Source organism: Phalangium opilio, unplaced genomic scaffold (assembly GCF_054372755.1).
Source record: "Phalangium opilio isolate 3A_F unplaced genomic scaffold, DU_Popi_V2 ptg000079l_1, whole genome shotgun sequence".
Lineage (NCBI taxonomy): Eukaryota > Metazoa > Arthropoda > Arachnida > Opiliones > Phalangiidae > Phalangium > Phalangium opilio.
Window position 1 is genome coordinate 1721007 of NW_028324187.1, and position 27617 is coordinate 1748623.

At 34.4% G+C, this 27617-nt stretch overlaps 1 protein-coding gene across 1 annotated transcript in view; it reads right to left on the reverse strand.

Moving 5' to 3' along the window:
* LOC149654132 (nuclear hormone receptor E75-like) overlaps positions 1–24289 on the reverse strand; it is an 88109-nt gene extending 63820 nt beyond the window's left edge. The window contains exon 1 of the mRNA XM_089845525.1: positions 24141–24289. Within this exon, the coding sequence (XP_089701651.1) occupies positions 24141–24240 (100 nt within the window). The 5' untranslated portion in view covers positions 24241–24289. The remainder of the gene's footprint in view (positions 1–24140) is intronic.
* Between the last annotated feature and the right edge of the window lie 3328 nt (positions 24290–27617).

A 27617-nucleotide genomic window follows, 5' to 3' on the forward strand; every position in this document is an offset into this window, starting at 1 on the left:
TTCAACCTCTCTTTAACAGATTCGGTAGGTTGAAGTCGAAGACGATCCCGTGACGAAGGGAAACTAGAAAAAAAGTGTGCTCTAAATCGCTCAATAACATATCTTGGTGGAACAGTCCGGAGTTTGATGAACTCCGCAGCTAGCTAGCTAGCTAGCGAGCGCAGTCAAGGGGGCCCCACGGTAGTAGTCTCGTAAAAGGGAGTTAAGACTCGGAGAGCTGAGCTGAGCAGATCTCCCCGCTTCGTTAAAAAGGGGCCAATAGCCTCTGCACTTTTCTTTTTCGACCTTTTTATGGTGTAAACAAAGCTTTACTAAACCTACACCAGCCTACGTGTGTCAGGTTACACTGTTTACACACCTACAACTATGGTGTCAGCCCAGAGCCAAGTCCCAAGTAGTTGACCTTTGACCTACCCTGTCCTGTCCTTTAGAATAATTAAGCACAAACCTTCATTAACAAGTTTCACTCAGACTCGCAATGTTTATTCTAATGTCTCAACCTAATTATGACGTCTAATAGGCAACAGATCTAAATAACAAAATGTAGAGTACTTATGAATGGTCTATTGCGGGTAAGATAAGATCATTGTTTTTATACCACATGGTATAACGTTTAACATGGCTTCTATTTCATAATTTTCTATTATCTCTTCAGTTATATATTATTTTTCCTTATCGTTAGAATGGTTGGTTTAATGAATCAGATTGAAAATAAAACATCTGGTTGGAAGCTGGTCCTATGGACAGGTAGGTAAACTAGCCTTCGTTAAGCCTTGGTTGGGTTCGAGGCTTCGAGCTCTCAGAGAAACATCACGCAGCTTGTGTCGGCGTGAGGTCTTTGCCCTCCGACGTTGCCTAAACTAATGGTTGTTTTCTCCTATATAGCATCTAGCTGACAGGCCTCAAAGGCGCTATGAACTTCGGAGCTTGGGGGCCTTTGAAACTTGATTGATCGTTGGTTTTGGTGCAGGAGGAATAAGAGGCGTATCCTTGCAAAATCCGTAATATAGTTCGTATACCCAAGGTCTAACATTAAGTGATCTAAAATCATTTTGATTTAAACTACTAGCGTGGTGGCGTAACAAATGAGTCTGTGTCGACATAAATTAATTAATTTCTCAATTTAAATCCATTAATTTCGTGCAATGGACAAATTTGTTTATTAGAAACAGAGAAACTAAAACACAGGGGCGAGGCCGCCATTGGGGTATCCTCCCTCTAGCCAAGAAGCAACACCAGACGGAGTCTGAGTTCACTACACCAGGTGAGAGGCAAACCAACTCGCACTGCCTCTGGTGGGAGCTTTTGGCGAGAAAAAGGATACCCCTATATCGGCCTCGCCCCTGTGTGTTGGTTTCCCTGTCTGTATTATACAAACTTGTCTATTTAAAACTAACCCATGCAGCTATAAATATACTGTGCAGATATTGTCAACAAACGCAAAAATTAGACACCAATTCAATTCCCAAAATGACCTATTCTAAGGAAGTAAAAATATACCAGGGTTATAGGATAGCAATATACAGCTTCCACAATCCATGAACCCACCATGTCCTATCCAAACCCACCCACCCACCATACTACCAAAAATCGATTGAACACTACTTGAAAGCACATTGCATGCAGGGATATACTGTCCAACCATATATATACAAAGGGGTTTCTACGTTAAGATCGGAAGCTAAAGGAGGGTGCGTGAAAATGGGGGGCCGGAAACAGGGCGGAAAACGCGGTGAATGAACCTTACCAACAAAGCTTTAGCTTTGGAAAAGAGGGGGAGATGAAATCAGTTGCCATAGAAACGAGATGCAATATATGGGTCAAGATCGAAGCAGAATGCACTGAAAGAGAGAGAGAGAGAGGGGGGCGAGAGAGGAAGAAAAAATGTAATCATTTCAAGCAGGCGGAAAAAAAATGGCGGGTAATTTAATGCTAATCAAAAAAAGAGGTGGGATACTTCTCTAAATAAAATATTAAAATTATTAAACCCCAATTCGCAACATTTACAGGCATACAAAATTGGCGTATTTCAAAATTTTCAAAACATTCCGAAAAGAGAAAACTTTACTAATAGAAAATGGTAACTAACCGACCCCTCCAGAGACACGCTCCGTTCAACATGAAAAAATAACGTCTATTTAATATTATCAAGTACAAAAGGGAAAGTTGTAAATCCAGATTTGTATGTAGGATATGAATCGTATAGAAAATACATACATACATTCGCTTGAACGTGTGTTAGCTTGCATCAGATTAAAACCGGGGTTGATACCATAATCTAAGTTAATATAGGGTCAGGTAATACTGTTGAACGAGCAAAGTCTACCTTAAACCCTGCTACAAAATTAGGTTGATAAATATATTAAGGAGAGACGGATAACTTCAACTAGAGTTGGAAGTAAGTGTGATTTGGTTGGGGTAAAATAATTCATTATTCGACATGGTGACCTATACAGGGTGTTTGTGAAAGGTCCATCAATAATGAAAGGGCTTATTTATTGGGCCATTTTGAGTCGAAAATGTTCTATGACATTTTTCCGTTCGGGCCACTGTTTTCAAGTTATGATTGGAGTAATTTACGGATGACCCCTTAAATTTAATTAAGAAATTGAAAGACAGCGCTAATTTAATGAAGGGGTCATCCCTAAAATATTCAAATCATAACTCGAAAACCGTGGCTCGGACGGCAAAATGTCATAGAACATTTTCGACTCAAAATGGCCCAATAAATACGCCCTTTCATTATTGATGGACTTTTCACAAACACCCTGTATAGACGTTCTGGCCAGGCGAAAGTGTGCCCATTCCTGGCACCTGGTATAACAGAAACGCCAGCCACAATTATAGAGGGGGTAGATTAGTAGAGTGTGATTCAATTTGAGGTAAGTTTAATTGATAAACGTTTGATTAATTTTTTTCCTGAATCTAAGAGGAAATACTGGATTGTTTTTTTAATAAAACCTCAAAACACTTAGTGAACTATATACCCTCGATTTTAAGTTTTGGGGTAGATTCTTACACGTATTTTTTTTTTTTGAAACATATTACGTGATCTAGTTTGGGTTTTAATTGAAATAATGAGATAAATAATTTTTGTTTATTTATTTATTTTTTAAGTGGGTATATATCAATTTATATGACTTTGAACAAGAACACGAGTTATAGGCGACACCCCGGCTTGTTTATTAACATCACTAGTGGCACTTTTAACTAAAATCCGTTTAAAATTGTCTCAAAATGTGTTCTTTATCTTAATCTTAAAATTAGAAGAAGAAAAAATAATGTGAAGCCCCTATACTTTGCTTTCCTTGCAGTACCGCTGAGTGCAGACGTTGGAACACTTGTACAGGGGCCATAGAGATAAATATGAATTAACAATTGCCTATACTCTTAACGCATGCGCAAAGCACATACCGTTTCTCATACGATATTCAAGTACACCATACTTCGATAAAATTAGAGATAGAAACAAAGAACCATAATTATTAGGAATACTAGATCACATAAGCTCCCTTAAGCCTTTGTCATACAATTAATCTATTCTGTTGAAATAATAATAATAAATCTAGTTTATGGTATTATGACCTTGCTCGTTTCCTGATCACGTGATGGGGTACTGGAATCAGACTGTAATCACGTACGTGATTTCAAGGGTTCTGAAATAAAGTCCTTAGCCTAAATAGGCCTAAGCTCGAGTCTTTGAAGGCCAAGGCCATCTAAATCGAGAAATTGTCGACGCCAGTCAGCCAACCACTAGATGAACGGGATAATGAGAGGAGAGAGAGAAAAAAAAACTAACAAGTTCATCAAGTCAAGATATCTTAAGCCCCTTAATTAAAAGCTTCGTAATTAACAATCCTTGCAAATTAAGAACGAATTATATGTTTAAGGGCATAAAGAGTGAAGTGAAACTGTCATTCTTCCTGTACACGTGAAGTAATAAACCTAGTAACAATAAGATACCCACGGGTTTAAACGTCATAGCGCGGCAACCAATAGAAATGGTGTTGTGCAGTAGGCATTTAAGAGTCCAAAAAGCATTCAACGGGTACATTGGGACCGAGCCAACGTCGCCGCTAAAAACCTTGAAATCTAACCACTTTATTCGATTTTATAGATAGAGGTATAATGTAAAGCATTCATACGTATATAAAAAAAGAATTAATATGGCTGACTACTAACAAGAGCTCTGTTTATCTACGTATTATTTATGGTGCAACGATAATCAACACACATCCCTTTCCAGATAAAGCATAACCCTGACCTTAACGTAATTTAAATATGTTTTCATATTATATATCATAATTCTTTGTTGAGTCATTTTTACCGAGACATATGCCTCTATTTCTATTTCTAAATTCCAGAATAAAAAATATATTGTCTAGAAAAACATAGAAAAGACACAGGAATTCTCTCCCTTTACTTCGAGAAGTGGCAGCTAGGGCACAAAGCTTGGGTCATGGTGATGTCAATACAGCACCTCCTACACCTCTAAGTTTAACACGAAAGCAACATAATCATTCTGTATCGATTCTTTGTTTGAATTCTGTTTTATTTATTTTATGGTTACATCGTTGGTATTTATCGTTCTCCCAGTCTCACTTGACCGCTGGTCAGTCCATAGAGACTACAAACCCCAAGGAGTGGAAGGAATGCCTAAACTTGTTGCCCCTTTTTTCCTGGTACAGGGCTACTTCCGCTAAGCAAAATTAAACGGGCCGGAAGCTCTCATGTACCAATTTAGGAGCAACATCATTATTTGCACTTGTAGAGCCTACTGGACAACCTAGGCTAGCAGGGTCTGACAACACTGCACTAAGATTAAAGCTGTGAGGGGGAAGGTATTTTCCCTAGCCCTTGCTTTAGTAAACACAAAAACACATTTTTAAAAGCGTGTTTAACTAAACACATAGTCTTGAGGTATTTAAATGTAAAATGTTGTAAAACATCTGTTAAGGTTTAATTTATAAACCAATGTATCGTAATATATTAAAGGATTTTCACAATATATCAATCGATAAGTTCATATATACAGTTAATTAAGACATCATTGTTTGAAATTAATTAACAACGTTTGCATATTCAAGCTTACGTAACCCTTAATAATCCCCGATCAATCTTTTCCAAACCATTCCCCAAAATAGAACAGAGGCCAAGTGAAAGATTAAAGAAAAAAAATTCAATCTAATCGATGATATCAGATGTCCATATATCGAAGTCAACTAACTCGTAAAATAATATTACTTCAATTTAATTAACTTCTAACGCCTTTATAAAAGAAAATCACTAGCTTAAGAAGCTTTTGGGTTTGAATACGCCACTATTTTGTAAAATTGCAGGCTGAATATTATACGCCACCATTTTGTAAAATGGCAGGTTGAATAGTATACTCCACTCTTTTGTAAAATGGCAGGTTGAATAGTATACTCCACTCTTTTGTAAAATGGCAGGTTGAATAGTATACTCCACCCTTTTGTAAAATGGCAGGTTGAATAGTATACTCCACCCTTTTGTAAAATGGCAGGCTGAATAGTATACGCCACCATTTTGAAAAATGGCAGGCTGAATAGCATACTCCACCATTTTGTAAAATGGCAGTCTGAATAGCATACTTCACCATTTTGTAAAATGGCAGGCTGAATAGCATACTCCACCATTTTGTAAAATGGCAGGCTGAATAGTTAACGTCACCCTTTTGTAAAATGGCAGGCTGAATAGTTAACGCCACCCTTTTGTAAAATGGCAGGCTGAATAGTTAACGCCACCCTTTTGTAAAATGGCAGGCTGAATAGTTAACGCCACCCTTTTGTAAAATGGCAGGATGAATAGTAACAAATATGCTTCGATGGACAACCCCAATAATACAGTAATTTATTTAATAGTAATAAAAGAAACAGTAAAAAGAATATTTAAGTTGTCTATAAAAAAGGTATTAAAGATATGTTTCATATAAAAGTAAGAGTACAGAAGTTGAAGGTGAGCCTGACTTTCGATCGTCGAGAGGAAATGTGATTACTTTAGAGATGAAAAACGTACAGAGAAAGTGGCCTTGACCTAGAAGCGGAGAACGTATCGTTGGACAAAAAGGAAACTATAAAAGAAATTTTCTAAAAACAAATCCGCTCGATTGAACCAATGAGAGACTTTCTCTCTCTCGCTCGCTCGTTCTAAGAAAAGGAGGTAGGCGGGGAGCCTAGGGATAATTTCAATCACTCCAAGATGGGGTTGCAAAAGGTACAATGTATAATTTAAATAAAACCTAAATTAACCTTCCTTAAAAAGCTATTACGTTTTTTTTTAAGAATCCCTTTCAATTATAAAAAGAAATTCGCAAAAAATATATGATATTTAATTTTAAAAACTGTTTGTTTTGAGTTTAAAGTTAGGAAAAAGAGTTAAAATTCTTGGAAGAATCACAGTGATATTTTAAACTAAATTGTAATGTCAAGAATTTAGGGTTAATCTCACCACATCAGAGGATTAACTACACGAGGTAAAAAGTTGCTTAGGAAAATTTCTTTACTCTTAAAGGTATAGAATTAGATGGATAAACTTGTTAAATCATTTTAAATATTGGGAAACTAAGTCCCTGACTATTTGAACAGGGTAATTAAGTATTTAGGCTCATCTTAAACACATGCCAACCATAAGAAACATTAAATCAACAAGAAAGAAACGTAATATTACGAACCCATTTTTGGGATGGTCCACGTCTCTTCCCTATATGAAAATTGCTGAGCAAAACCTTTTTATTTTCTAAACTAGTTTTAAACGAGATAAACTGACCTACTGTCAACTGTGGCCTAATAAATTAGGCTTAAATAGAACTAGAATTATTTAGGAATGACGTACTAAAACGTTACTTCAGACTGAAAGTTGGTGTTGCAACTAACGGTAACGTTTCGCGGAAGAACGAAGCAAACGAACTCGTGTACAATTTCTAGGGAATGTTGAAAATCCAGGAGCGAATTTGACCCTGACCTTGAATCTAGAGATGCTGTGGGCCGCGCGCGCGAGAAATAATCGATGGGACGCTGTAGAAAAGCGCGCCATTCCCTAAGCCTTTGCCTTAACGCGTACTCTGCTCTGCTAGGCCTGCCTGAATCCCTTAGTAGCGTCGGTAGCGCGCTCTAGCAGAGCCATACTAGGGTAGAATAGGTTAATTGAGGGAAAATATCTTCGCCCGAAAGCCCAAAACGGATTTAATTAGGCGAAAGTTCCACATCCTCTCAAACATTAAATTAAGCCTTGGCAGTTTCAAAATTATATAAATAAACTTAAACTTTTGTTTAGGTTGAAATATAACTAATTAAGAAACCTTAATTAGGGCCTAAGGTTACTGAAATTACTCAATTAAAAATTTAAACGAGATTGTTAGTAAAAATAAATAATAATAATGTACCTAATTCTAATTATTTATTTTTATTTATTAAATTATAGCTTTTAGTAAAGTCGTCTAATTACTTAATAAGTTCTGTATACCCACCATAATATTTTTTTATTTTTGAATAAATTAAACCCCAATTAAAAACCTGTTAAAGTAAATAACTTCATTCATACAAAAGCCTAAAATAAATAATTAACCTCGTAAACAAACAAAGAAAAGAAAAAAACCAAAACAGAAAACAACTTTCTCTTTACGAGGAAAATTGCCCATAATTAATTTTGTTTAATTAAAAGGATATAATCATCGTTCAAGCGCAGTATAATTAACTAGGACTACAAAATACCTCAAGTTGCTTCCGCGAAAGTCAAAACGGTTAAAAACCAACCCCCGGCAGTAAAATTAAAAAAAAAAAAAAAAATTAGAAAGAATTATATACAATTGTTAAAACTCTTTTGTGTAGTGTACCTGTTTTGAATTTCTATATCTTCTCTTAAATATTTTTTTTTACTTTAAATCTTTTCATAAAATATAATTCACCCTCTCCAATCTCGTTTTTAAACCATAGTGTAGTAGAGTTTAACAATAATTATACTTAACATTTCCTGAATAAGTAAGTTCAACAAAAGAAAAAAATCTACTTTAATATTTAGAATGAAAAACAAAATCCCCATACGACTCAGTCTAATTAACTTCACCGTAAGAAGGAAGACAAAAATTAAAATAAACGTCGATTTAATCCCCCAAAAACCTCCAATTAACTCAACGAGGAACTGATACTAATCATATGATTCGTAAGGATGGTTGAATTGTTTTAGTTTCAGTTTTTTTTGAGAGGTGGGGGAAATTGTAATTAATCTTTAAGGAAGAGTATTTGTTTTAATTTTGATTAGTTTGATAAAGAAAGTACTTGCTTTTCTTCCCAATAAATTTAACCACAGTTAATAATAGAGACTATGAAATTGTGTAGCGTCCTAGATGTAGATGCACTGTAATTTATAAATACCATATTGAAATTATTTTAATCACGTACAAGTATTTGAGAAATTTAAAACTAAACTAATTAAAGTGTTTTAAGTCTACTTTTAGCCTAAACTCTAAAAAAGTCTCTAATGAAGAACTCATATTAGATTGATTTAAATAACTAAACATAATCTTTCAGCTTTAATTTAAGCCCAATTTCTCGAAGTTCACCTAAAAATCTACAAACACAATAAAAAAATCTAACGTTACAGTACACCTTTATTATCATGGTTAATATAAAACTAAGGAAATGAAATGTCTACCCTAAAAGTGCGGCACGCGAAAAGCCCAATAAAAAAGCTACCCATTTTCACTTTTAAATGGAACAAAAAGATAATTTAATTCCCGGAAATACCGATAGTCGGCGCTGTTATTCATAAAATTAAAATGGCGCGTATCGCCCCTAGTTCCTTCCTATCGCCTCTTTACTCCCCAGTCCCCCTTCCTATGTTCTCTCTATGATTTCCAGTGAAAGTGGCGCTTTGACCCGATTTCGAGGTAGCCCGGTCGACGAACTCTAAGCTCGGCATTGCATTTCCAGTGAAAGTGAACTAGGTCATACTACCCCATCAACTCGGCAATATCTCTCTCCCTCTCTCTCTCTCCCGCCTCTAAGACCTCGACGAGATTTCATCCCCCCATTTCCCGCCTTCTATAAGCTTAAATATAAAGGCGCTTATCCCCCCTCCTCTCTCCGAATTGATTCTCTTAATTTTGGCTAGGCAAAAATCGACCCCTTTAAAACAAAAAAAAACAAAAAAAACTGACATGAAAAAATTGGGTGATCGTTTTTGCGTAATTTTGTTAAAGAGAATTAAAATTAAATGGCTGGTTAGTTTACTAACTAACAAATACTAAATAATGCATTGTAAAGTGCTCTTAAAACTTGTTAGATTTAGTTAACTATAATTTTTTTTATTTTTATAGTAAAAATATTAGGTTTGTATTTATTTTCTAATATTTACTGAAATATAAATAGTAAGCCACCATACAGGGGCAATCATGCCCATGTATTTCCTACGGGCCCCTGTAGAAGTATTTACCTGCAATACACGCGTGTACTCAAGTTGGAAAGGTCGTATTTATTGGTCTATCATAAAAAATATTGTAACTACAATTAAAATTAAATAATGACTAACTTAATAGAAATAATTAGCGCTATATTAATAATAATTTACACTTAATCACGTTTATCAATTAGTGTTATTTACATAATGAAAGTTTTATCTAATTATTAGGGTACTATGGAAAATAGATGGTTTAAGAAATTTTCAAAGAAATAGTGCTGTATTTTAGCGGTTTTCAACTTTAATTTAGATAATAATATTAAGTGCTTAACTCTTAATTAAAAGTTTAAACGCATTTTAATTCGTATTTTGACAGTCTATTCAAGAAAATATTAAATTATAAATAAATAAATAAATAAAATACACTTAAATGCTGAACACGTAGTCAAACAAAGTTCTAGTAAAAACCCGAAAAACATTTATAACTCAAGTATCGGCCGATGGTGGCGCTGTTCCAAATCTCAAAACGCAGCCAAAGGAACGCGAGAGTAAGCAACCACAACCCACCTACCCCTTTTAAACTTTCTCTTTCGACGGATCTCGCGCCATTTTGTCGGTCGTCAGTTCATCGCCCTCGACCTAGAAACATTCTCAGCCGCTGCAAATACTTTCTCTTATCCCTCAGCTCACCGTTTCCCCCTCCCTCCTCTTCGTAACCCTCCCCGCCAACGTTTCGATCCGTCGAAAGTAGGACTCGACTCGATTCAACTCAATTCCGTAGCGAAAAGAACGCTTGGGTTAATACGAACCGGAAACAGGAGTAAATTGTGAGACAATGGTTGATACAGCAGACCTCGAGCTTAATGAAACAGTCACTTAATACGGGAAGGATTTTGTTTTTCAGAAATTCTATATGGCTTATAGCAGAGCTAACTGTTGCGTAGTGTTTTTATTTATAAGTTTTATTAGACAGGTTAAGCAAAATTTTGTAACTGAAAGTCGTGGAGTAATTTTTACAAGTCTATTTTAGTTTAAAAAAAAATAGTTAGGGTTATTTAATAATTTATGGACACAACAATATTTTTAATTTTGAGTATCTAATAATTATAAAGTCCTAATTCTACAATATTCCCAATAGAGAGCTTTCAGATGGTATAGTACTACGTAACACCACTGTTCTGGTAGCCATATTGGGTGGTCTAAGCATCATTCCTGCTTTAAACCCACCAATATGGCTGCGTAAATTATGTCACGAAACTCAGCTCCTCCTCCAACTGAAAGCTCTCTATAGGGACTTGGCAATTCGGGCTTAACTACGCCCCCAGCACCATTATGGTATGTTATTTTTTACAGAATGAAAGCTAGATAAGACCCTCCTCCTGGTATGCTTTTTAGCACTAGTGGAAGGTAGCGTGACGTTGTATGACGTAGTACTGCCAAGTCCCTATTCCCATAAGTATGTATGTACACGGACCTTCGGAATTATCAAAAGCCATCAAAATTTATCAAATTTAAAAGATGGTAAAAGAAGATTACAGCACACTTTAATCCCTTCAACTGGAGATATAAAAAAACTAGCCAAATTGAGTGATTGAAATTCACAATTTTAAATACTTTAGCAGAGGAAGACAAGAGTTCAAAATAAAAACTAATGAGTTTCCAGTATGGTTCTGCCCCACTACTAACTACTACCAGAGTTAGAAGCACTTTCGGAAGTACAGAAGAGAAAAAAAGGGTACGGTTCGGTGTTTCCTATAGATGACACACTCACCGGAAGTTGAAATTCTAGTTCCCGCTTTTTTTACAAAACACTAACGCCGCGCAAAATTACCCATTTTTGTAGGTCAAAAATCTGGTGTTTATTATAGAGGTTTTATCCAAAGCACGCATGCACACGCTGTTATGACAAAAGGGCCTCTTCGTTGGTTTAACTTCCTATTACTCGACGAGGCTTTGTAACTAACCACAACCGGAAAGGTGCATGCCTAACCATTATGTTCTAAACCAAACGGTTCAAAAACTTTAAACTGGGCTAAGTAGGTTTAAAATTGTCCATATTTTGAGCTAGTACTCGTATAGTGAAGCAGTAACCAATGGAGAGGGTCATATAATTAGGTATACTGATAAATGTTTTGTTAAAAGGGGCTAGTTTCGTTTAAAATGCACCTTTTAAATGCGATTTTAATGAGTTAGAGGGTATTTTTCGTCTATAAAATATATTTTAAAGCAAGTTTCGTCAAAATCGGTTAATATTTCACCAAGATACAAAATTTTTTTTCCTGATTTCCCAAATAATTACGATTATTCCCTGGTTTCCCGAAATAATTACAATTTTCCCCTGATTTCCAAAATAATTACGATTTTCCAGATTTCCCAAATAATTACAATTTTCCGATTTCCCAAATAATTACAATTTTCCCTGATTTCCCAAATAATTACGATTCTTCCCCATTTTCCCATGTTCATACGAACCCTATGCATAATTAATTAAGTACTTAATAAACCAAAGCTATAAAATCTCTGATAAAAAAAAAGGCAGAGAAGAAAATAACAAAAATTCATAAAAAATTAAATGTCCTATTTTGGAAGAATAAGGTAATTATATTGTTTAATGTTTAGCACGACTGACTGACGAAAAAAGCTCGTTGAAGGCCATGTAATAAATTCCTCGCCCAACTATTGCGATATTATTAAAGTTAGCTAGCACATAAATACGAAAAAGAGAGAGAGGGAGAGAAAGAGAGAGAGATGGAAGAAAAAAACCCCGACAATGTACTTTCACTTTTATTTTAGCCCACATTTGCACGCAACACTATCTCTCCTTAACCCCAAAAACCACGTATCTTTATTATCGGACAAACATAACATACACTTCACTTTAGCATTAAACCGGTACCCAGTTTTTAGATATCTCGCCCAAGGCAACAATGCTTTAAAGTGCTACTTAAGTTATCTAACAATAAATTTTTATCCATAATTTTTTTTCTAAATTAGTCCCAACCAATTAAATTACAGCTTGGTTTCCTAATACAGGGATTATTATTCATCATCAGCTACAAGAAATGACCATTAAGACTAAACTCAAGTGACCGTACGAAATCTTTAAAAAAATCCATGAAAATTTATATTTACTAATTAAAAATTAATGAATTTTTAAATTATTATTTTACAAAAAAATTAATTTCAGAAATATTTTTACCATTAAGACCAAACTCAAGTGACCGTACGAAATGCATCTAAAAAAAATCCATGAAAATTTATATTTAATAATTAAAAATTAATGAATTTTATATATTATTATTCTTTTACAAAAAATTATTTCAGAAATTATTTTTAAATATATTTCAATATAAAGTATCCCTTTAACTTTCACTTTCCTCTGCCGGATTGGCGCGAGCTTTCGCTAGAAAACCAGGGCAAGTCCGCAATGTAGGTAATGGGGTAAGAGTTCGTTGACTCTCACTACTTGTATGTACTATTTTATCAAGGATTTCAGAAGGTTTTCCCCGCCTTTCGTTACACTGCCAATAGACACGAATTTAGAGTATGGAATTGTTAGTCGTTCGCCGTTCTACTTGCATTCTAGGGTCTAATTAACCCTGACAACTTTTTAGTAGAATTACTACAAAGTTTTTTACTTTTTTTTATTTAATGGTAGTTGCCTGAATCTAGTTCGTAGGACTTTCACGTATAAGCTTTGATTTTATTTTTTTATTTTTTTTTTTTGTACGAGAGGAATATTTGTTAAGTGCCGTTTGGCTGATTAAAAGCTATTAAAAACAAAATTGTTGAGCGAAGTAATTACTTTACCAGACGAGCTTCGAAATTTCTAGTAAACAAATTAAAATCCAACATTAATTTTAACACCTTAACTTTAACTAATTTTTGACATTTTAGAAGATAAATTCAATTCAAAAACAAAAGTTTCCAAAGTTTCACAAATGTTTTTCAAAAAATATTTCTGAATTTTACTAAAAATTTAATAAAATTTTAAATTCTCAAAGCTTCACTAATTTCATAAAATTTCTGAATTTTACTAAAAATTTAATAAATTTTAAATTCTCAAAGCTTCACTAATTTCATAAAATTTCTGAATTTTACGAAAAATTGAATAAAATTTTAAATTCTCAAAGCTTCACTAATTTCATAAAATTTCTGAATTTTACTAAAAATTTAACAAAATTTTAAATTCTCAAAGTTTCACTAATTTTATAAAAAAAAAATTCCTGAATTTTACTAAAAATTTAATAAAATTTTAAATTCTCAAAGTTTCACAAATTTTATAAAAAAATTCCTGAATTTTACTAAATAAATACCGATGACATATCCTTAAACCAAATTAATATATTTTTATAATAATTTCAAATAGTATTATTTCTGCTTAACAGTATTGCCTATTTCAAATAAGATTTTTTCAATTAACATAAAATCTCTAATTTGAATCTGATTCCGGCCACGAATTAAGCCTATCTTTTAAGCAAATTACTTCACATCCTAGTCGTCATATTTAGTGAAGTTAAAAATAGAATGCTTATCTAATACGTCCTACTTGACTTTTAGCCTTTAAAACAAATATGCCCAAACATCCTTAGTGACAAGATGACCTAATCAGCTAACAACAAGCATTTTCTAGATAATAGGCCTTATTTAGTAGTTACAATCGTACCGGATAAGGATACACAATGTAACGCGGGGGACAAGTAAATCGATAAGAGGGTAAAGACCCCGAGTTATCCAACCAAAGATAAATTTAGGTCTAAGCCTTTGTAAACAACCTATATAGGTGAGCTAATATAATAATATTTTCTTAGATATAAAAACATCTGGTATTTAGAAATTGGCCAAATTTACGACTATAACCAGCTCTTTAAAAACCAGACCAAGCCCACAAATATGCTTGCGTCAGAGTGGGTTAAAATAGATTTTTTTCTTTTTTTTTAAATTCCCTGACTTTTTCCAGGTTTTCCCTCCCTGATTGTCTAAAGTTATTTTCCCTGACCACCAACTTTCCCAAGTTCCTATTTGTTCAAATGATTGGTGGTTTTGTTTGAAAGTGGTTTAATTTCATGGTAAATTCCCTGATTTTTCCAAGTATTCCCTGATTGTCTAAAGTTACTTTCCCTAACCAACTTTCCCAAGTCTATATTGGTTCAAAAGTTTGAAGGTTTTGGTTTGAAAATGGTTTAATTTCATGGTAAATTTCCTGAATTTTCCAGAATTTCCCTGATTGTCTAAAGTCATTCTCCCTAACCAACTTTCCCAAGTAAGAATTTGTTCAAAAGTTTGAATCTTTGTTTGAAAATGATTTGAAACGTTCATATGACTTTCCCCAACTTAAACAGCACCCGTTTTCAAAATCCCTGACTTTCCCAGCACAGGTAAAACCATTCAAAAGTGAACTTTGTTTTGACTCAATAGGAAAAGGTTATCTAACCTTTGGTAAACATCTTCAGAAGTTCATCTAATTTATAAGAATAAAAAGAACCCTCCATTGTATTCACTAAAACAAATATTTACTTCATTTTATGGGATGCTCTTTGAGATTGAACTATAGCCTGGCTTAATGTAGCCTTTAGCAATTGGGCCTGTTAATGTTAACTGCCATAAACGAAGCGACAGAATCGAAGAGAGGGAGAAAGAGAGAGTGAGAGAGTGAAGATTGACGTAGACAGTTGACCTACATAAGAGGAAGATCACCTCGTCCTATCTTTAATGTAGTAGTTGGCAAAAACCATTTATCAAGAAAAAAAAACTCAAGGCATTCACGCTCCATTATTCTAGCCTATCAACTAACAAATTCGAAGTTTCAAAAGTTGTTTTTCGTACATACTCTTCTCATCTCTTAGATTATGTTAATTTGATTGAAAATAATAAATGTAGCGATTCATAAGTCGCCAAGGGTTAGCGCCTTAATTACATATACAAAAAAATACTTATTCCGGCCATAAGTTTATAAGATATGTTCCATAAGTATGACACTACCTATACTTCGCAATCCTAGAGACTTCCAGCTCGAGCTAGTTCGAGAACGACGGAAGCGAGAATTGAACTACACTCTGTGTTGCAGTCCATCTTCCTATTTAGTCTGTACTAAAACTTTGAAAGCGCCTTACCAGGCGTCGCTTTACGAGAATCTATGACCTACGTCACTTCATGAGAAGCTCTCAGTAACCAATCACAAACTTATGGGACATATCTTATGAACTTATGTCCCGGCTGCTACAAAGGGAGTGCTAAAGAATTTAGTTTCCAGGGATAAGTATCACGCGCTTCTTTTGCAAATACCTTAAAATTTGTTAAGCCTTGGTTTTTGAATTTTGCAAATTTTAGCAGCAATAACAATTGAAAAAGGAATGCCATGTCCCATGTGTTTAGAAAGGAAGGACACGGGTTTGTTGGAGCTTTAAATATCACAAACAAGCTAGGCGATGTTAAAAATAATTCGCAATTCTAACGCGTTAAATGCAGCGTATCCATTACAAAGACACTGATGAGAATCATGATGTAATTTAAATTTTTGTTATAAATATAAAAATAACCCTTACGCACTCATCCAAATATTGCAGGAAAAATGACAATATAACCTCCAAAAAACATTTCATAAATACCAAAGTAACCAAAAACCAACCTTAAATTATTTCCTTAATCATTTAAAACATATTAAAGTCCGCAAAATAAATGAGAGAGAGAGAAAAAACATCCTTCGCTAAACCAATATCTAATTGGAAATTTTCAACTTTCCCTTTACAAAAAAAAAAAAATTCTAGAAGATTGAATAATTTCCTTTTCTACCAAGCCAAATAAACAGGGACCCTCAAAAAAATTTCAACAGAATTAACAGCGTCATATTAACCTGGAATGAAAGGCTGCCTTTAACTAAAGCATAAAAAGGCCTTCTTTCCCTACTTTCAAGTAAATCTGTTCACTGAGTTTCCAAAGCTTTCAACGTAATTCCGAGGGGAACTTGGGGAGATTGGAGAAAGTATGTCATGCCTTAGTTGTCGGTCAACGGTTCGTTCAACCCGTCGAGGTTGTCTTGGCAACGATTTCGAAGATCTATAAGCTATATAAGCCCGAAACCTACATTTTAGATAGAGAGTGAGAGAGAAAAAAATGGGTGTGGATTTTTCCCGATGATAGGGGGCAAATGAAATCGAGTTGGTTGGGTAACACGAAACCTTTTATAATTCAGACTGGTTTCATTAAGAGACCTTAAATGTCTAGCTTTTCAAAATGTTTTTGATATAATCGCACGAAATTTTTAATCTACCATGGCGCCTTGTTCTCGTGGTTGTGGTGGAACCATTGTTTTAATAAAGAATTTTTAATTGTTTTTTCTTTTTACAATGTCTGATACAGTTCTCGTTTTTCATTGAAAGTTGTCTTACATATGTAAAGCCTAATTATGTCTGGTTTAATTTATTTTAGAATTAAGTTTGAATGATGAGGGGTTGTTTTAACATTGTCTGGGATATTTATTTTGTATATTTTGTATGTAAATTGGAGAAATAGGTAAATATATAATGAACTGCAGACATGATTATTATGAATAAGGGTGATTAATTAGAATTAAAGTGTTAAGTAAGGTGCCTTTGATTTGATTTGTCATCATCTAATTAAGTTATTACATAAAAAGGAAAATTAACCATAGGAGTAGGTTACTGTAGGTTTCTTTACATCTAATTTTGCACAATTTTCTTTATTTTGCCATGCAGAACCTCGATTCTTGGGCTTCAAATCTTTATTTTAGAGTTCTACTAACGATTCAATCATTTTCCCTCCAATGTTTAAACTCTAATTAATTTTTAAAAATTAATAACCCTCAATTTCAATCCAATTGTGACTCATTATGTCTCATATTGCAGCAGCCCTGATACCCTTTCCCTAAAACAACAACGCTAAACTTTTAATAAACAGTGAGCCATAACTCGTTTATAACTTTGGTAAATTCTTCAATCAACAAATATTTTATAGCTGCAGGGTACTTTACCAATTTGTAATAAACAAATATGAATATTACATTGACGACATACTTTTTAAGTAAATCACAATGGCTTAAGGTTCAGTTTAAAAAATAAATACTTGTTTGTGTTTTTTTAACTAAATATTTTCGACCCCAATCGAAGATTCACTTTCGATTTTTTTTGGCCATTTTACCCGATATAAATTGAGGTCAAATTAAAAAACTAAATAAAAAAGGTATATAATAATTCTTTAATAAATTTACCCAATTGAAGAGATGGGGTTTATTTCTGAAATACCTCAATCGGAATTTTTAAGTGATTTATTATGAATTTATTTATTTATTTCATGAATAACACCAGGTGTTTTAGAGATCAATATTGTATTATTTAAAGTAGAATTAAATATTATTGGGATAACTTGCAAAATACCTCGATAAGAAAAAAAAGAAACACATTCCAAAAGCTCAGATTAAATAAATATTGGTCAAGACTATTTCGATTATAATCCTCCCCCACTCGTGAATGCCTGATTTCGTTTCAATAGACGAGGTCACTATTATATTTTGCCTGACATGGTAATGGGGCTTCTTATTATGCTGTCAGCTAGTTGTTATTTATGCCTATCAAAAAAAAGGTTTCGTTTTGTTTAGGGTAACTATGTTTTGTCAGCTTTACGAAATTATGAAATGTTACATTCTTATGAAGATTTGATGTAACTATTAAATCTTCAAGAACGTTTTTTCAAATGAAATTGATAGCAAAACTACCATAAAATTACACTTAAGTTTATTTACATCTGGCATGCAAAATAAAATTAAGAAATTAAACAAATTAAATGAAAACAAGATTCAATTAAATGAATTTCAAACCAAAAATTCCATCAGAATTTTCCAAACTTTCACTCTCATCAACAGAAAATTCTTTAATCCAGCGAAATGAGAAATCAGGCGAAAGTACCATTTAACCATTAATAAACTCCAATAAAAATTGACCTATATTTAAGTCTATTTATTTTGGAAGGGAGATTAATTTAACTAAAATATTCATATAAAATTTTCATTTTTGAAAAAAAAAACAGAAAAGCTACATATTTCCTGCTAACTATATTAATTTACCCTCCTTTAACAAACCTGGCACGCGAGGGAAGAGGGGGTGAAAATGGGGGTTGGCACACATTGGAGTGACGCAGTGATTACGTATCCCCCTCTTTCTAAAAAAATAGAGAACACGGCGCAAGCGCATTAGCTAATCCATCTACTTGACCTAGAATTTGGGTCTCTCGTTCGTTCACCTCGCTTACAAAATCAAGCTACCGTCAGGTCACAGAAAGAACTTCAGAAAACCGTACAGGGACGACTACTTAGGGGGGGGGGGAGGAAAAATGGGGGAGGGGAGTGAAATACGTCTCAGGATGAAGCTACAGTTAAAAGTAGGCCTAATCCCATAGTTTTGTAATTAAGTCTGTGTAGGATTTAAAGAGATCAGTGGAACGGAATTTTCGCATTGGGATGTTTGTTATTTTCTCTCTCAGAGTTTTATCTCTTTGGTATTAACTTAAGAGCAACGCATTTCTGATTTCAATAGAGAGTTTAAGCAACCACATGTTCCCTCCCATATTACACCACAACAAAATTGGTTTCCCATGTTCACAACAACACTATACATGAAAATTTAGCAAATTAACATAAGTTCATAAGATATCTTCCATAAGTTTGTCACTGGTTAATGAGAGCTTGTCATGAAGTGACGTAGGTCATAGATTCGAGGTAAAGCGACGCCTGGTGAGGCACTGTCAAAGGCTTAGTAATGCAGACTAAATAGCAAGATGGAAGTCCTGCAAAATCGAGTATAGTCAATTCTCGAACTAGCTCTCAGTAAGTGCCTAGCAGCCTAGCATTACGAAGTATAGGTAGCGTCATACTTAGGGAACATATCTTATAAACTTATGATATATATTATACTCCTTCAGTTATTGCGTTAACTAACATAACAAGATAAAGAAAGACGAAGTCAGAGATACGACAAAATAGTGGTATTAAAACCTTGAGGTTTCGATTTCTTAGATAAGTCTTGAAAGAGATACTTGGCAATTTAGAAAAAACAAAAAGACTTCGAAAAGATTCAACGTCTGAGACTTTTGGCATGAAAATATTATTTCTTAGCATAAAAATGAGATCACACTGCACTATTTGAATTTCTTAGTCAATTCTTACTTTCAAAGAGATTTAGGCGAAACTGTGTTACAAGGTTAGTCACAATTTCTGTTCCGAGAAACAGAAAAAGGGGAGGCGTATATACGTCATTGGGTTACGTATGTTCTGTGATAAGTTATATTTCCTGTTAAACTGGCCTACAAAGCTTTTGGGTGTTGAATTTTAGAAAGTTTTTCGGCTTTAATCATTGGGTTCCACGAAATAGCCCAAACAATGTCTGTCTTATATTCTATGGAAGCATTTTGTGCCTACACATAAATAGTTTTCAAACTTGGAGGATTCATAACATTTACACAAGGAGGCCTAGCTTTTGACTCCACGAGGGAGTATGGCCTGCTTGTGTAAATGGTATGAATCCTCTTAGTCTGTCTGTCTACTAGTAACGCCTCTGAAGGCGCTCAGTAGCGTTACATTAACTCACTGAGCAAAGGGATCGATAACAGGCCAAACCATAATTCTCAAAATTCAAATGTTTCTTCGTGAATATACAATATTTTTACATATCCCATTGTACAAACAGTACAGTCTATTATCATCCATTGCTGACGCCATATCATTCTTGCTAACGTTTAATGACTATTATAACCCCAAGTTGAATAAATAGTAACCATTTTCAAGGGTCTCTAGTCTACAGTCTGCGGCAACGTACGGAAAATTACTTTGAACACGCGATTCTAAGCTCCAGCCGGTAATGGTCATTAGCAGTATTGGAGAGTACTCTGAGGCGTACGAATACATAATGTTAAATCGAGTATGAAAGAAAGTAGGCTTGATAAATTTCGCCTGATAATAATAGGTCTTAAAGCGTTGAAAATGTAAAGACCCTAACATGAAATTGATTTCTTGAGTCTCGTAGATTCATGATCATGTTTTTCTTCACGCACGAGGCATGTAACGCTTTAGAGGTTACGGTCAATTTTTTTATATTCTCCTTTTTTCTACGGGATATTCAGTTTAAAAGGCATGGTAATGGTTCATTAGCGGTAATTAAAATTCGGAAATATGGTTTAAAAGTGAAAAGGGATCCCACGACCGCATACGAAAATGTATTTTTAAGTATTTTGAGGTGGGAATGCACCTGGTAGGTACATCTTTCGGATTTAATTTTGGGGAAACCTTCAAGGTATTTAAATAAATTTAATTATTTTTAGAAGGACAAATAAAAGGCTTAGCAAACATCCATTACTTCTGATGCTTGATTGGTAAAAGTTATAAAATATAAGCTGCTGTTAATTTGGTAGCGTCAGGGACAGATTTAATTTTAGAAGCAGGAATGGAGAACGGTTAGTATTTACTTCAGTCCGACTCATAGCCCAGTATAGAGCCCCTCCCTCCAACACGTAACGATAACTTTAAATTAACTTATTGGCTCACTTAAATTACGTATTGATGACGTTGCTGACGGGTCGGCGAAAAATACCCAATTCCTTTTTACCTCTGTCGCTATGACCTGCCTCTTCTTTCATAACTCCCCCCCCCCGTCCCGTGGAAGGGGGTCAGGGACTTTGACGCACGCCCACATTACTCCGTTCTCCATTCCTGCTTCTAAAACTAAATCTATCCCTGGTAGCGTAGACCCAAATTAGTCACAAACATTATAAGTCTATTTTAAGAGTTGCTAATCCCCTTTCAAGAACGTCTCCTTAGTCAACTTATCATAAATCTAAGTAACAACACATCCGTTGAGATTTACTGATGTCAGACAAATGAATGAATATTGTTGAAAACTCGAGTCGAGGTTAGAACCTTAATAAAACCACGCGTCTAAAACGTCTAAAATGTCTAGACCTCATTGACATTAAGATTGTCTGGTTAGTATAACGTTATTTCCTTTGGCTTGAACAAAAAACTCGTTTACATTTACATGCCAGTTTTCAAAAATAATGACTGCAGTGGATAAAAAACAGTATATTTTTTTAAAGTTCCCAAACATACTTTTTTTTAATAATTCAGGCCTCTCGATACGAGAAAGTAAAGTATAAAAGAGTTTATGTTAAAAGGGGCACGAAAAAAAGAGAGTTACCCAACCGATGACCCTGTTGTATGTTGAACAGTGAATAACCCCAAACCGGGGCATCGGGCGTTTTTGTAGCTTATAAACCAAGGCTTATAGAAGGTGAATTGGAACAATGAAAGTTGGATACCTTGATCTCGCGCCACTACAGTACAGAGAGGGGTGCATTTTTACGTGGCCTCTTTTATACAGTGAGAGAAAAAAACCTAACTGAACACATTAACACAATGATTATAATATACTCTTGTCAATAGGTATTTTGTTATGGTGAGGGACCTTTATTTGTGGTGTATGTGTGTATACCTGTTTAAGTTTGTTGTAAGGTATTTTAGATCGTCGTTTTTAAAGGATTTTGAGATGGTGCAATAAATGTAGATTGTCATTCACAAAAGATTTTGAGATGGTGCAATAAATGCAGATTGTCTCTCTCAAAGGATTTTGAGATGGCGCTATAAATGCTGATGGTCATTCTCAAACTATTTAGAGATGGTGCAATAAATGCAGATGGTCATTCTCAAACTATTTAGAGATGGTGCAATAAATGCAGATGGTCATTCTCAAACTATTTAGAGATGGTGCAATAAATGCAGATGGTCATTCTCAAACTATTTAGAGATGGTGCAATAAATGCAGATGGTCATTCTCAAACTATTTAGAGATGGTGCAATAAATGCACAGTTCATCCTTCTTAAACGATTTTGGGATGGACCAATAAATGCAAGTGTAATTAATAAAGCTCTTTGAGAGGGTGCAATAAATGCAGAGGTCATCTTAAAGGTCTGAGACCCAGATTTTTAAATTAAAACTAATGCCCGCAATGGGCATCATAATAGAAGGTGTAAATTCGTCCCATAAAATTAACCTAACCCCAATTTAGAGAAGGCAAATTTAAAAAAACGCCTTTAAATAGCTCAGAAAAATGTAAAATATCCCGTAAGATTAAATATCTCATACCCAAAAAGCGCTCCATGGCTTCTTCGAGTCTAAAATGAGGTTATTTCATTATACCAGCTCATATCCATTACCCCTCTCTCGTACGGTCGGTAATAGGAGCATTAGAAAGAGATCAAGCCAAAATTCGACACATTTGTTTTAACGAAATTCAAGCCAAGGTGTATCTTCTTAAATATATTCCCATTCTTCTCTCTCTAGCTTCATATAGAGTTAGCTGTGACCCTAATGTTTCAGAAGTGAGAGAACTATACGTCATAGCATCTTTAGCTTCAGTTTTCTTTTTTTTTTTTTAGATTACGGGGGTGGTAATGCGTAGAAAAGAAAGAACATTTAAAAATCTTTATCGAGAGCAACCGAAAATAAAAAATAAAAAGGTTAAAAAACTAAAATTATCGAATGATTCACGACGCGTGAAATTAAAGAATTGTTTCCTCGTTGTTATACTTCTTAAAATTCGTTAGCCTTGTTCTAAGGATGGAATAGATACAACTCATCCTTTCTTACAGCTTTCACTGTATTCGATTATAATTTTTTGTTCCCCCATATTACATTTAAAGCATTTTTAACTCGATTCCAAAAAGATTTAAATCTTATTTTAAACAATAGTCGTTATTTTTCCATGAGGCCTATATTGTTTATAGTCACGTTTATCACGATTTGTTACGGGGACTTTCAGGTTTAAAGCAAGTTTATAACTTCACGAAGATCGCTTGATTTTTCTTATCATCACGCTTAAAGCATGCAGGGACAATACCGTTTAGGGTGTCAATGTGTAAATATTAAGAAGGGGCGTTTAATATTAACGCCAAGGCCTAAATATTTCTAGGAAGTTCATCTTTGGCAATGGTTTTTAAGAAAGTGAGATTTAGTGGGTGTTTAAGAAGACTCATCGCGAATAACACCAATTAAATGTTTTGTATAAAGAACTAGTTTTGTTACTTTCAAGATGCTTGCGAAATTGGGAATGATAAACACAATTCTATTGTCCGTTGCTAGGCCTTGGCGCGCTTTTAATTACAGTAAGTCGGGGACGACGGGTAGAAACGGGATTGACATCTTAAAATGTGGGAAACATCTAAGATACCAACAAACACCTATTTCTAAATTATTCTGTTAAATTGCTATGAGGATCTGCACCTATATGAAATCGTAATGCAATTCAAAGGCTTAACTTTAAAGAACATTCAAGTATCACGGCGTTAGAAATTAAAACGTTGACATGTCAATGTCAGCGACCTATTACCTATAGTCTACCATAAAACTTACACACGTTTCTAAGCCTTTTCAATACACTATCAGTTCCACACGTGCCTCTAGAAGACATCGTAACCAACTAATCAAGTACCCAATTGACATACGGCTCTCTTTCCAAATGTCCCAAAGCGAGCTTAAAAATTATAAGGCGTACAATCAACTCATTCAACACAAGGTCATAGGGGTGCAGTAACACCACCGCCCCCTTACAACGACTGTTACACGCGGGAACCTATTCTATTGGCATCTACGACCTTGGACACTCGCAGATTCGATTACTCAATCACAAACACTCGAAGAATATAAGTAAAGTCAACAAATACTCACCGATATTTTCATCGTTGGTTTGCTGGTAATAATCATCAATTTCCTGATCGGTTAAGTCATTTTCATCTTCGCCATAGGAAGAGTCGTCATCTTCGGTCATGGCTAAACTTCCCGTATATCCTAAGATGGCACGTAGGTACGGGTTATCGCACTGTACCGCCGATGATGGTACGGCGCGCAAATATTCGTTGAAATCCAAACGAGCCACGATGAACCAAAAGAAAAATAATTAATTTGGTCGAAATAAATTCACAAGTATTCTTGAAGAAAAAAGAACGCGTGGGCGAAGGTGACAACGGGTTAATTCCAACGATAATTGTCCTTGAAATTAATAAAAGGGGTGTAGATGAACACTGTCACAATGTAGAACTAGAATACTAGATCAACAATTCCCCGGTAGTAGACATTTGACGTCACAATCGGGCGCGCGAACTTGAATTTTAGGTGAAAAACACTACGCTAGGCCTAAACGTCATTGATTGTTGTTGCGCAGTATAGGCTGACGCGAAATTATTGCAACACCATCGTCGACCCTAAGCTAGCGGGTTTTGGCCTTCTACGCCCGAATACCAGGTAGAAAGCAGTATCGAAACTAGAGGAACCATTTGGGCGGCTATTTCTCGGGGGGTCGAACCAAACTACCCCGCGCTTCGTAACGTCGTAGCGCGGGGGGATGCATTTTTACCGTAAGCCTACTTTCGCTGATGGTATATACGTAGGGTGTGTGTGTGTAGAGTTTTTCCCGTTTATGTTGAGAGCCCGGTCGTTGAACTAAGGTAACTGGTGACGTAGTGACCCAATGACATAGATAGCAGTTTCCGAGTTGAATTTTTCGGTGTGGTATAGATTTCGTTATTCCTATTCAATTCCATCACGATTACCATGGGATGAAGTGAGGCGAGTCGCTCGTTCCAACGTTTTCACTGCCTTTTACAAATTGCAATTGTCCGACGACGATACGCTTCATAAACAAACACAACCTTCTCAGGCTCGTGTAGGTAGTTTTCACTTTTTTTAGGCTTTTCGTTTTCACAGTGATTTGCATCGAGGAAAATTAGCTTCATTATTTAGACCCAGGGTTTTTTTGGGCTAATTTTTCCCTAACTTATTAATAATAATAGAATGCGATAAATATTGTTCAAGTACAAGATTTAAGTGCCTTGTTTTGACGTTAAGTAGTTGTGAGCCGTAAACTGCAGCGTGGAATATTGCATTACGAGTTTGTGGTGCTGTTTTTATTTTCGAAAAGGTGCATGGTTTCTTGTAGGTCAGTTTATTTATTATACAACGCAGATTGTAGGCCAATTTTTAAGTCGAAATTTAACCAAATCATGGCGTTTAGAAGGCAACCACAAGACTTCTTCCAAATTGCACGTTTCTTAAATATGCAACTTTAAATAAAAAATTAAATACAATTAGGTACATTCAAATGATGAGGAGTTTGGTAGCGACATCTCCAAAAAATAAGGAGATAAATTGCTGTCAACACTATCTGATAAATAATGACATATAAGCTTAAAAAATGGTCCTGAGGTTCACCCCGAGTTTGCTTAAAGCACAAACGATACATACACATAAGGTATTTTTTTTCAAACTCCCAACACAAACTATACTGTTCATAAAGAGAAAAAAAAAACCTTTATCAAAATACAATAGTAACATTTTTTTAAGAGGTTAATCGTTTAAATCTCTTAAAAAACAGTATTTCCTTAAACACAAGCCCAGAAAAACGTTTAAATTAACATTCTAGCTACACCATACGCTCTAAAAAAAATTGGTAACAATGAAGCATATAGCTCAAAAGAAAACAAAAAACAAGAAGTCCTTGTTTGTTTACGAGTTAAAAACAATATCCTAAATTTCAATCTAGGAAGTGTAGTATTTTAGTTACATTATACAGTTTCACGTGTATTTTAAATATATATTAAATCTTTTTTGCAACTATAACATGTTAAACAAGCACGGGGCTAAATCATCCATTGTCTCGCGAGTTAGAGAACTCGAAGAATCGGGTCATTGAAGATGGAAAGAAATGAAAATTATGACGTGAAAGTTTTTTAGAAAAACGTGAATTTACGAAATGTCTCTAGATATAACATTTTTTAAAATCACGTTTATACTGTTGTTATATTTTATACTCAAGGATGATACTTTTGGAGAGAAATTAAATTAACTAGGCTATATAGATTTAGATTATGCATTAAAATTTAGGGTAATTCTAAATTATACGGACCTTAAAATTATTCTCGAAATAATGATTATAATATTATTATTATTATATATTTCCCCGTTAAAACTATAGTTAGTATCTAGCAAATTTTAAGTGCTTTATATACCTGTACTAAATATAAATGAGAAACATGAAAGATAATAATAAGAAAAGCTATTTGATTGCAGGGGTTTCGGCTAGGGTGCTGGGTGACATTTTAGTTTACAAAATAGGTAAAAATAAGCAGAATTTATAGCAGACGTTTAACAAATTGAGAGAGAGAGATAACTTAATGTAGGAGATGTTTCCGTAAAATTAAGTATATAGGCTTATGGTTTTATCAAAATATTTACATTGCAAGTCTCAAAGGAAGTCTAGTCTAGTAACTTATCTGTATCCACAACTTTATAAACTGGCAGTAGATTAAAAAGCTTTCATAATATGAAGTTAATTTTATATACAAAACAAGTTTAAACATAGCGCCAGGTCAAGGGTCAAGATTTAAACTTTAAGATAAAGTGATCAGTCATTTAGTAAACTCGTGCATGAATTCGCTGACAAGTTTTAAAACTCTTCTGTCCTCTAAGTAACAATCTTAGATTTTACCTGATCTCTGTTAATGTGTAATTACGTCGACCAAATTATTCAATTATACTTTGATTTAATTGGTTAAAAAAAAACAAAGGAAACTAATGACATGTGGTTTAAGTATACATCAAGACCGGTTATAGTGAGAGTCCCCCTAAACTAAGAGAGTGTTGAAAACATTATGTACAAAGATATTTCCTTTTGAGCTAAAAAACTTTCATTATGTAAAAATAGACATTCCAACCTAGATAAATAAGTTCGAAAAGAGAGAGAGAGAGAAGTGGAAAGAGAGACTGACGGGGCCAAACCCGATTTCTTATAAAATAAAACTCCTGCAAATCCATAAACAGCTTATCCCAAATTCGAAAGAAAAATATATACTGTATATCTTTCTTGAGCATATGTATATATATACATATATACCGGTATATTTGTATTATCATTTTTTTCTTTCTCTTTCCGGTACATGTATTTTCAATAATAATATGTAGGTTCCTCCCCTCTAAGGAAGCGAGAAGGGACCAGAAGACAGGAGGGAGGTTATAAGGTCAATAAGCTGATAAATTACCTAAGGAAACTTTAAAACATAAAAAACGCTAAATACCCTAAAAAGAAATTTAATCCAGAAAAATTTAGTTTGAGCCTTTTAAGGACTATAGATTAGTGTCGTCAGAAGTTCA